The following is a 12,835-nucleotide window of genomic DNA, read 5'->3' as shown; positions in this document are numbered from 1 at the left end:
AGACACAAAATAAGTTTTTTAGAATCATATATTTTAAAAATTTCGTCTGCAGGAATTTTGATTCAGTGTAAAACCAGAGGAGTCCTTTGATGAGAGGATAACTTGAAACCCAATAAGATTTCTTTCCCATCCACCTTACGTAAACTAAATTGTTCCTTTCGAACTCAATCTAGCACTTCACCTTCATTGATTATTTCTTAGAAATGAATGTTCTTGTAGAAGGTATTTGAAACGAAAGAAAAGCAAAGAAAAATATTTTATTTTAGTACAATTTGCTGAAATAAATCTATAAGACATTTTCTCCCTTCTTTTTTCATGCCTTCGTGATGTAAAGGTAGCACACTCGGCACGTGTTCAAGAGGTCTAGATTCGAGTCCCGGCGACAGCATTGCTCACATTTCATGTCTCATGCTTCGAAAATTAAATAAATAAAAGCAAAATAGTAATAATAAAAAAATCTGAAAGCTTTCACATTTTATATTACGCCCAAAGGGGCGTTTTTCAACGTTTTATTTGTTACTATTACCTTTACTTATTAAATATCCCGCTCTGCGCACTTGAACCATAATATTCAATTCAACAGCAGTATCGCAAAATATTAAAAAAAAAATTCTTTAGAATTTCCGATCTTGAGCGGTGGAGATAAAAACATGCTTTTTCTTCGTACAGGGTTGCCGTTACTCGCTTTGCAATCGTTGAGTTTGTTAATTAAAATTTCTTTAATGTTTGACAAAATAAGAAATAGAGAAGTTCTAAATTTGGGCTACCAGATGCCCATATTCGGGTCTAGACGTACATTATTCAAACCTGGATAGCTCTAGGTACCATTGTTTTATCACAATGCGAGAAACATACATACATTTATGCAGATTCTTCATTATTTAATTTATTTAAGTATAATATAGTGCGATAAAATTTGGTGGCAACAGTTTGAAAAGTGAAACGGACATTCAGAGTGATTCGATGCAAAATATCAAAACGAAAACTATAGTTCCTCAAGGACTCCTTTGGACTAAAAAAGAAAACGGTTACTCTACAGTGGTGCCCAAAGTAAACGGTGGTGGATGATGATTTATTACCACCAGGATTTAGCGTCTGGATCTCCTAATCTCTTGCCGCCCTTTAAAAGGGAACTATGTAAGGTATTTTCTCTCTCCTTTCTGCATGACTTCGTGATGTAACGGTAGCATATTCGAGAGATTTAGGTTTCGTATTCGAGAGATTTAGGTTCGAGTCCCGGTGAGGGTGTTGCTCAATTTTCATGTCTCCGATTTAAAAAAATCTGATGTGTACACCACATGGCTTCCCTATACGGAATATTAAATAATATTAAATTATACACAAATTTTTCTTGAATTTCATTTAAATTGTTTGGATTGAATTAAATCTACTTCGTCGACAGCGCATAAACCACAATAGAATAAATGCACTCTTTAAAATTCACTATATTTGTTTACTATAACGACACTCTGAGAATTCAAAATTTATACCATTTGAAGAATTATCGTTGCCACATGTTCTGTTCAAATACTATAATAAAGCTAAAACGATGTATGAAAGAAATTAAGCAAACAAAACAGAAAAGAAACAGTACTTAAACACTCATTTCCTCGAAAAAATTCCAGAAAGGATTCAGCATTGATTTAATTCGCAATACTAAATGAAGGCGTTATTTTTGTGTTGCGAAGCTTAGTCTCTCTAGATTGGCAACAAGTCTACAATTCTGCTGTTTCAAATATAAACAGATATGTCCACCATGTTACTTAAAACTTAACCGCTGTACAAATATTACTTCCAGAATTACGAAAGGCATAAAAACCTTAACCGGAAGATAAATACAACATAATTCAATCATTTTTAAAGCAAAAAATGTACCATTTACAAACATATAAGAGTAAAGAAACTGAGATCACTGAGCCGGGTAACAGAGTGGATATATATATAAATATATTTATATACGTTTGGTGCGGCCGACTGCAACCAAAATATGAGGTGCACATCTACATGTTATAGCAGTCCTCCATACAAAATTTCAACGTTCTGAGGCTACTCGTTTTTGAGTTATTCGTGATACGTACGTACATACGTTCGTACAGACGCCACGAAAAATTCTCTTCAGAATTTATTTTAAAGCAGTTTTATAATTTTTTTGTGTCCTTACGTACAGATATCACGGAAAAACATCGTTAAATTGCATTCGATAGCAGTCAAAATGGATATTTTCGTTGAAATATGCTGCCTGAAACTTTTCGCGATTACAATACTTCCTTTTTACTTCGTACAAGGAAGTAAAAAAAAAAAAACTGATGACTCTACAATTGTTTCCATAAAATTTTATTTTGCTTTTGACTGTTTCCATAAATAGAAATGCCGGATATTCTTTCAACCAAACATTTCCCGAAATTTAGCTACGCGTACAAGTTTAATGAGTGTTACTCGTTAAATATAAACATCATTTTCCTTAAAATACTTTTATTCAGCATCAAAAAAGAAAGATTTGTTATATGTACACATTTATGCTAAGAAGTCGTCTTAGTAGCAAATAGTATTAAATATTTACGTTTTATTTAATCGCTTCTTAAATAACAATTAGATGATTATAAAATATTTTTCTTTTCTAGAACCCTATTGTGAAGCAATTTGGGATTCTTTCTACTGCTGGCCTCCGACACCAGGTGGCAGAGTTGTTGCCAGACCTTGCTCGGTCATCTTTGCTTCTTTTGATGTTGGATTTCGAGGCCAGCAATCCAAAGATGACGGTAATATCACATTTTACAATGTTTTATATCGTTAAGTGTATGGTTATTGTTAATATGTTTTCTTTTAATATAAAGTTTGCTTCGTGAATCATTCTTATAAAATAAAATTACTTTCATCAAGGTGCAGTGGAACTCCAATCAATCGGGACCGGACCCATTCGGATAATCAAAAATTCGGACAATTGGATTTTTTTCGTAGAATGTGTCTACGTACATTTTAATTTATTACTGTATATACTGTATGTTGAAAATGGAGGAAAAATATTTTTAAAGAAAAAGCGGTTTTAATCAATTAAAATGAAAAGGCAACACTTTTACGTATATGTCATATAGCGTACTGCACAATACTTACAAGCACTGAAAGCCATTGCCTGCTAAGCATCTCGGTCAAAGGAGTCTCTTTGACTGTCTTCATTCGTTTTCGGGCAGCCAAAGTCGCGCATTCACTTGACAATGAGAAGTTGCATGTGGTGACACTCGGGCTGACGCTTCATCCACTTCAACGCAGCTTCAAAGCCGACAAACGTTTCACTAGCTGATGGCCCCGTGTCTGCTTCAACTTCATAATTAAGGTCATCTTCTTTAAGGTCATTAAGATCATCTTCTTTAAGGTCATTAAGGTGATCTTCTTTAAGGTCATTAAGGTCATATCTTCTTTAAGGTCATTAAGGGTCATCTTCTTTAAGGTCATTAAGGTCATATCTTCTTTAAGGTCATTAAGGGTCATCTTCTTTAAGGTCATTAAGGTCATTAAGGTCATCTTCTTTATGGTCATTAAGGTCATCTTCTTTATGGTCATTAAGGTCATCTTCTTTAAGATCATTAAGGTCATCTTCTTGAAGGTCATATCTTCTTTAAGGTCATTAAGGTCATCTTCTTTAAGGTCATTTAGGTCACCTTCTTTAAGATCATTCTTTCATTAAGGTCATCTTCTTGATACTTTCTTCTCTCACACTTTCAATAAGTTCATCATCATTTAGAAATTGAAACCCACGGTCTGACGAATCACACACCATCCATTCTACTGTATTCTCAACACTAACTTCTGAGGATCAAATATTTTTCAAAACAATATTTCTTAAGGAGACTCATACATCTTAAAATCCATAAGATGTTCGAATAGGTGACTGTTGCAAGAATTGGGATAACTTATTTATTTTAAAAGCAATTACTACCAACTTTTTACAGCTAACTACATAATATAGCTGCTCTCTGAAATAGTCATCAGAAAGATTGTGTTGCCACAAATATTTTTATAATTTAATCCGCTTTGTGACAACATTTTTCGTCATGTTTCCAACTTGCGCGCACAGTTTGAAACATTCTGTTTCATAATTTAATTCCATATTTAATATATAGCTTTTATAATATTTTGAAACGACTGTGAACCTAAAATTCTAAAAATTTCATGTTAAATTTTTATTTTATTTTGAGTTAAGTTTTTAAAATGTATTTTAATAAAAAAATTTTTAACGTTTTCGCCCATAAAATTTTTCAATATTAAAATATTCATCAGATTGTTGGTTCAGTTAGAAAATAGTACCCATAAAAAGAATTCCATCCAATTTCAAGTATGTACCATTAGCCATTTTTAAAATATCATGGGCGCAAGGTGGAAACACGGCGAAATATTTTGTGACAAAGAGGATTAAATTGCAAAAATATTTGTGGCAACACAAACTTTCTGGCTACTAGTTTCCAAAGCAGCTTAATTATGTAGTCAGCTGTAAAAAGTTGGAAGTAATTGCTTTTAAAATAAATAAAATATCCCAATATTTGCAACAGTCACGTATTCGAAGATCATGAGGGGTTTAAGGTGTATGAGTCCCCTTAATTTCTCAAGTGACTCGTCATCTTCATCTTCTCCTGTCTCTTGCCTTTTCTTGAGCTTCTTTTTCCTTTTTCTCCCTTGCCTTCTCTTCTTCAGTTGATTCTGAAAATTTCTGAAATTCTGAAGGCGATTCGGATAATCGGAGTTCGGATAATTGGAGGTGAAACACAATAGAACGCATAACGTTAAACATACTCGCTATTGTACAAATACGAATGTGATAATTTATTGCTGGTCTATTTCGCAGAGCGCAATTTTACCAAATTCGATTAATCGATTAATCCAGTTACGATCGATTAATCCAGTTACGATCAGCCGAGATTACAGAGCCGCCTAGCCGGGATGGGGTTAGTGACGTTGACTGCGTACCGGAGGACCTGGATTCGAGTCCCGGAGAAGGTATGTATGTTTGTAAATGAATAATGCCTGTGCGGCATGGGACATTCTAAATATCTCGAAAGTCCTCCCGAGAGGTTGGTAGAAGGGGAGAGGAGTAGAGTCCCTCACACGCACCCCACTCGGGGTGATCTCCATCAAAATTCGGGGCGGAACTGACTAAATCGCACTGTCACCTGTGAAGTGCTCAAGGCTGTTGTCAATGACAGGCGTACATTTACGTTCCTTGCCACGAAGAATTTCGTGCTCTTGGGCTGACTATAGGTCAGACAAGTGAGCATTAGTCAACAACAACAAACACTACTTTGTTGTTCGCTTCACTGTTAAAAGTATTTTGTTGCCGTCCCTCCCGGGGTGCTTTCTCTCAAAATTGGGGCGGGATTGAGTTAAAGTCGCGTTGTCACCTATTTGGTGCTCAAAGCTCTTGCCAAAGACAGAGATTGGAAGGCGTGGGATATATACCTACAGTAAGACTCCGCTTAACGCTGTTTCGTTTAGCGCTGTTTCGGTTTAGCGCTCTTTTATTTCAACCCGGGGATTCTCCGAAATTGTGCGCAACGCTAGGTTTCCAAATAACATATCCGAAACAGTGTAGTTGTGTTTCTTGCTTTTTATCATTTGAAACAACATTTGTTGACATTATTGTAAGTTTAAATTTGTATAATACTATAACGATTAATAATACAGTGACAAATATTATGATCTTTAGTTTTTATCATGGGTGATAATACGAGTAAAACACAAGAAAAGAAAGCAACCAGAAAAAGGCATTTCGCTGGAAACGCAAATGCAAGTGATTAGAAGATTTAGATTCCGGTGAACGTCAATCTCAAATTAGCGCTGCATTGATTTTGGCAACTTCAACAATAAGGACAATTCTTAAGAATAAAAAAAAAAAATACTGTCATCGGCAACTGCAACTACGTCCAGCTCTGCAACTAGAATTACCCGTTCTAGAAATAACATTATAGAGGAAATGGGAAAACGACTGTCTATATGGATTGACGACGAAATTGAACGCAATATGCCATTAAGCCAATCTATCATAATGCCTTCTTGACAAAAAGGCAGAAAATTGGAAACCCAGAATAGACTGAATGATCTGACTGAGAATTTTATTTGTTTTTAAAAGTATATGCGTTTATATTGTTTTTATTTTTGTAAGAAATAAATGTTTGATTTTATTTTTATTAAAAAAACATTATTAAATTTAATGCCTAACCATTTTTTATCCGTCTTCCCCTAACCCCATTATTTACATGTTAAGACAGCCTCGCTTAGCGCTGTTTCGCATTACGCTCTACTTCGATGGAACGTATCCCCCGCGTTAAGCGGGGTCTTACTGTATTTACACCTGCTGTTAGACACCAGATTCGCCGCTCTTCGTCATCTGCCAACGACAGGCGCATATGACTCATTGCCACAATGAATGCCGTGGGCTTGTACTTACCTTGATCAGACAAGTGAAACTGGCAACAACCAATTCAGATGAAATCTCGGCCTTTCGGTGCGTTAAGGATGAATGTTCTACGACAGTGAATTCCGTGCAAACGGAAGCTTGAATGCAAAGCTTAAATTGCGCCGAAGCCCACCAGAGTTTGGCTCCAGTACTTCTTAGTTTTGGGGATAAATCATAATTCCAGTGGGAGCGCCCCTGAGCCCTAAATAATAAAACTCCGGCACTTCTTTTATGCGACTGACGAACACATTCAACAGAAATTTGATCTCGAAAATTTTATTTTTAATAATTATATTGAAAATCGACTCTAACTCTGAATGCATGGCTCTCTTTCCTTGGGAAACATACCCTTAGACGAAGGTCGAGACTTTTAATTAAAGAAAAGCCTCCACTCGCACGTCAAAGACTTATTCTTCTACTATGAATTTTTGACATGGGCTAAATTTTTCATTTCAACGTTATAGTCTTCCCGCGGAAAAGGGCACTTGCAGACTTTTCGGAAAGATATAACCAAAGACCGGGAGGGATGAAAACTCGTATTTCCTTCTTTTTTCCAGCTAACCCTCGGATTCGGGGAAAATTTGTTTTACTGTAACATTCTTCTTGGAAATTAGAAATATGCTGATAGAAGACCGCTGTCAGATTATTTCTCCCGCTTTCCAGCGTGCCTTCGTGGTGTAACGGTAACACGCTGGGTCGGTACTCCAAAGGTCCGTGGTTCGATTCCCAGCGAAGGCGTTGCTAATTTTTCCTCTCTCTGGATCCCCCCCCCCGAAAACAAAAATACCTAATGTCCCTACAGTGGCGCCCGAACTAAAAAAAGGGTTGTGGATGATGATTCTTTACACCCAGGATTTGGCGACTAGGTCCCCTAAAACCCTAGTCGCCCTTTAAAAATGGAAGTATATAAGGTATTTCTCCCGCTTTCCGCGTGCCTTCGTAGTGTAACGGTAGTACGCTGGGCCGGTATTCCAGAGGTCCGTGGTTCGGTTCCCGGCGAAGGCGTTGCTAATTTTTCCTCTCTCTGGATCAAAAAAAAAAAAAAAAAAAAAAAAAAACTAATGTCTCTACAAGATGAAACGTTGGACTCATCTCAAAATGCTGGACTCTTCTCTTTTTCATATTTAGACATCATCCGTTAAAAGGTTTTCTCTATTCTCTTGCTATTTATAGCATTTTCTCTATTCTCATTAGTGGCTTTAACCATTTTAGCGCTTTTCATTTGGTATGCTGGAAAGAAAAAAGGTATTTATTTCTGTCATCCCTTGAAATAGTGCATTACATTCAGGGCTTAAATTCGACTGCGGACCTGTTGAGCAATTTCGCAGTTTTTGTATGACGTTTAACTTCCAACCGCAACGCTAAATAAGTCCAGTACTTTATTTCATTATTTAATTATTTATCATTTATTTATTAACTTGTTAAATTTTTATTTATCTCTATACATTTGATTAAATTTTAATTATTTAATTATTATAATCATTAATTATTTAATTATTAAAAAATAATTAATTAGTTTTTTAATTATTAAATATTTTATCAGACATTTTATTTATTAGTCCAAAGGGATTTGAATCCCGAAGGACTATTAGTTTCGTTTTGGCATTTTGCGTCGGACTCATAAATGTCGGTTCACTTTTCAAACTGTTGCCACAAAATGTTAGAGTCCTGCATTATATTTGAAGAAATTAAATAATGAAAAATCTGCATAAATGTATGTATATTTCTCGTATTGTGATAAAACAACGGTACATAGAGCCATCGAATTTTGAATGACGTAATCCTCCAACGAATATGAGCATGTGGGAAGACCCAATTTGAAATTTGAAATTTGTTTTATGATCGATTTCCTATTTTTTAAAACTTTGACGAATTTTTGATTAACAAACTCCAGGATTTCAAAGCGAGCAATGGCAACGTTGTGCAGAAAAAACATTTTTATCTCCGGCGCGTGAGTTTTTGTATCGGAAATTCTAAAGATATGCTCGTTTTAAAACTATTTTGCGATATTCCTGTTGAATTGAATTTTATGGTTTAAGTACGAAGAACATGATGTTTAACAAATAAAGATAACGCACAAAACGTTAAAAAAACGTAATTTAATTTGGACGTAATTTAAAATCTGAAACATTTCAGATTTTTTTTTTTTTTTTTTTTTTTTAATTTATTTATTCTTGTTCCTGTTTCCTGAGTGTTTTCCATATCGCCCCGGCCTTTCTAATTTTATAAATTAAACCTTGTTTGGATAGGTAGAAAAAAAGAATTTTAGTTCCTTTTAGAGAGGAACATAGTTTAGCTTTTTCTAGAAAATTCTTTAGTTCCTTTTTCTGTGTTTTAATTCCTTCTAGACAGGAAGGAGCTAATTCATAGCTCGTCTGTTGGAAGGGAAGTGCTACAGGCGTTATGTGACTGTAGCCATGGACCTTATAAGAGATAGACTAACCCAGTGGGCGGGGCGCGCGTCACCCACATGTACGGCAAGAGAGAGTAGGGACGATCTGGTGTTTACTTTAACACTGAAACCTATGGCGTTTGTATCACATAACTGTTTTTAATTATGAAATGTGATACGTTGTATAGTGATGAGATTATGAAAGCCACAGTTATTTCCAAATAGGATTTAATATATCTCATTAAAGACTTTTTAATGCATTTCGCGCACTTTTTTCACGCGTAATTCTTGTACAAACATCTTTACTTTGGTTAAACGGTAAAAACTCTAGGCACAAAATTTATAAACTTAATTTTGCGTACAAATAACGTAAAATTAAATAAGATTGATAGTACGTGATGCTTTGAAATAAATAAGGTAAAATTAAACAAGATCTGATAACTTTTTTTTAATTTAATAACCATTTTCAGGCAGTGATTTTCAAAACTATAATAACATTACAAAACAATTATTTATTTGATTATATCATCATTAACTTATTAAAGGGGAATATTTATTTTAGTAATTTACAAAATTCGGAGAATAAAATTTTTTATATGTAATGAAGTGCAAAAGAAAAGGTAAAATAAAATCTAGAAGCACTCAGATTTTATATTACGCCCAAAAGGAACCTTTTTTTAATGTTTTGTATGTTACCTATATTTATTGAATATCATGTTCTTCGCCCGTAAACCACATACATTTGAAAACATATCTTTAGAATTTCCGCACTGGAGATAAAACTGTTATTTTCTGCGCAGTGCTCTCTCTGAACTCGTTGAGTTTGTTAATCAAAAATTCGTTAAAATTTTACAAAATATGAAATAGATTAAAACAAATTCGAAATTCGGCCGTGCCTATGTTCGGGTGGAGGATTACATTATTCAAAATTTGATGGCTCTAGATATTGTCGTTTTTGTCACAATGTGAGAAACATACATGTATTCATGCAGATTCTTCATTATCTAATTTCTTTAAATATAATACAAGGCTATAATATTTGGTAACAACAATTTGCAAGGAGACACGGACATTTATAGTAAAACAGCGCAGAATGCCGCTTCGAAACTAACAGCCCTTTCTAGGCTACCGCCCCTTTGGGCCAATAAATTAAATTAACAGTAAATTTAAAAAATCTTATGCAGAACTAAAAATAAATTTAAAAGATAATCACTATAAAATACAAGCAAAATTAATTATTACGGTTAAATACAATTTTAATATTAGAATTAAATGTGTAAAAATTATTAAGTAATCAAAAGTGTTTATCACTATGATGTATTATGAAATATAATTGAAATAAAATTCCTTTATAGAAATTGCGCTATAATACTCATCTATAATTTTAAAAAAGCAGCACAATTTAGAATTTTAAAATTGTAAATTTTTCAAAACTTTCAAAAATTCGTTTTTAAATATTTTAGTATTTTTTACTTATTTACACCCATAAAAAGCATAAAAATCGCAAGAGAAAATTTCTTGTTTGAAATTTTCTATTAGTTCAGATTTAAAATATTATTTTCTAAAAGAAGTAGTTACAAATTTCCTTACAGCATAGGAAAAGCTAACAAAATATCCAGCCCTGAAAGCCTGCAATAGCTTTATAATTATTTGGAACTTTAATTATGCTTGATAAATATGCTAAATTTTTAAAAATCAATCTCAATTTCAAAAAGAAAATATGTAGAAATTCTAATTTGTGAAATGAGGCGCTACAACCAGCTTTTTCTAGACAATTATACACGCTGCAGTAGGCAACCACTGTTAAATTTCTGCAAGTCGTCCCTACTCCTTCGGATGTGATCAAGGTGACAGCCGGGAACGCCTCAGACGAGGGAGAAAACCCATTTGGGTTAGTCTATTTCTTATAAGGTCCATGACTGTAGCGGGCCAGTGTCGAAGTTTCCAGCTGGAAGCTTAGTGATTGGCTCCCTTTTCATCCAGGGAGCTGTAAGGAGGTCGTGCTCGGCAAGTCACGTGACTATGCGTAATTCGTTATTGCTCCAGGAGACACTGCTTACATGGGTGACAAAAATATCCCCAAACTAATACCAACACACTCATAAGAAAACATATTTCCATTCAACATTTTAAATTTGATTAGAATGAATTGTTATAAGAGATTATTACATTACCCCCATACAAGCTACTCTGGCGTAAAGGGTTAGCAATTAATTAGAATTTAGAACATTCATTGTTGGAATACCGACAAAGTGACAGGTTGATTTTTCCTGCTTTGTGCTTTGGAAAATCTTTACTGTCTTTAGAGTGACGCTCGATTTAGAAAAGTGATCGACGATAATTCGTAACCGATTGGATTATCAGGTTCAATGTTTCTTCTTTCCTTCTTCGGAAACATACAATGACCTGACTAGGAACAGAGAGCTTACTAAAGCTATGTTCACTAATTGTAGTAAGTAGACAGGATACAGACGAAGGGTATACAAAACCCTTTATTTTTCTTTATATACAATGACTTCCGTACTTCGGAATACAATGACCCTCCACTCGGGGTCTAACGTAAAAGATATCAAAATAAAACTAAACTCTAATTTAACTTTAGAATAATCCACGTGGAAGATTGGCCTTATAATAACAGGAAGCGTATGTAGCACAGAGACTGTGAACACTACAATACGTTTAATTTATCAAGAGGATTAAAACCTCTGGCCTGGAAGGCAAATAGCAACTGCGTAACTTCTAAGGTAAGCGGCCTGCTTCGAACTCACTGCTTCCTCTCTCTTGCTTGGCAAAAAGGCCACACTTAAATACTTGGCGTTCGCCAGACAAACTTTGCATAAAAACCTTCACGCTTATAATTCTGGCCGGAAGTAGAAAATAAGAAGTGATAGTAAAGATTTAAAATAAAATAAACGTTAGTAAAACTTAAGATCCTTACAGGATTAGGTCTAGCGGTTCTTCTGTCTCGCCCCCCATAACGTTTTAGTGGCGAGAAATGTAATAAGTTATATACATTTTTGGATGGATTTCATTTAAATTTATTTCTTAGAGACATATTTCTCATTCAATTAATTACGGTTTCACTTCGCGACAAGGCAAGAATACATAAAACCTCAAAATATTTTTATTAAAAAATTGAAAAATATGATAAAAATGAAAAATATGATTAAAAATGAAAAACATGATAGCAGATAAAACAGTTAAAAAAAGAAAAACATTTTTATAATTAAAATTAGAGCTTCAACACAAAAACAAATAATTCGGCCAGCGGGCAAGAAGGCAGATTTTTCGGTGCACAAAACTGAAAGGTTTTTTTTTTTTTTTTTTTTTTTTTGGCCCCACTCGGCAAAAAGACACTGAAGGTGCAGGAAATGACTTAATTCTACTGAGTTTCAAATGTAAACAAATGGCTGTTCGTTAGGCTTAACTCGCCACTTGAACTTTGAAATTGTTGATAATTCTGCAACTATTGCATGCAGATTTACTAAAGGGATACAGCCTTAAGCTGAAATTAAAACCACATAATTCAATCACTTTTAAAGCAACAAATGCACAGTTTACCAACGTGTAAGAATACCTCACCAAGACTGGTATTCTTACACGTTGGTAAACTGTGCATTTGTTGCTGTAAAAGACATATTGCAACTTTGTTGTATACATGTATACATATTGCATCTTTGTTGCCTAAGCTCACCCAGCCAGGCAACAAAGTTGCAATATGTATATACATATACATATATAATTACAAAACAATTATTTTGAAAACAAAACACAAACATACCTAGTATTTTCGCCCATTAAGCTGTAGAAAAATTATCATTAAAGACATAAAATAAGAAATTTAGAAGCAATATTTCACAAAGACCAGAAATTGAAATTCATAATTAATCAATTTCAAATAATGATTGATATATATATATACGATTGGTGCAGCCGATTGCAACGAAAAAGGGAGATGCACAACTACATGTTATAGCAGTCCCATATACAAAATTTCA

At 34.2% G+C, this 12,835-nt stretch overlaps 1 protein-coding gene across 1 annotated transcript in view; it reads left to right on the top strand.

The window, feature by feature from the left end:
* The first annotated feature begins 203 nt into the window (after positions 1-203).
* LOC118187353 (corticotropin-releasing hormone receptor 2-like) overlaps positions 204-12,835 on the top strand; it is a 182,707-nt gene continuing 170,075 nt past the window's right edge. Inside the window, exons 1-2 of the mRNA XM_085810284.1 lie at positions 204-222; positions 2,622-2,759. Coding sequence (XP_085666410.1) covers positions 204-222; positions 2,622-2,759 — 157 coding nt within the window. The remainder of the gene's footprint in view (positions 223-2,621; positions 2,760-12,835) is intronic.

Source organism: Stegodyphus dumicola, chromosome 2 (assembly GCF_044657685.1).
Source record: "Stegodyphus dumicola isolate Sdum_Otavi_A_Nest chromosome 2, ASM4465768v1".
In the NCBI taxonomy this organism is placed as follows: domain Eukaryota; kingdom Metazoa; phylum Arthropoda; class Arachnida; order Araneae; family Eresidae; genus Stegodyphus; species Stegodyphus dumicola.
This window is presented reverse-complemented; position numbering and strand designations above follow the sequence as displayed.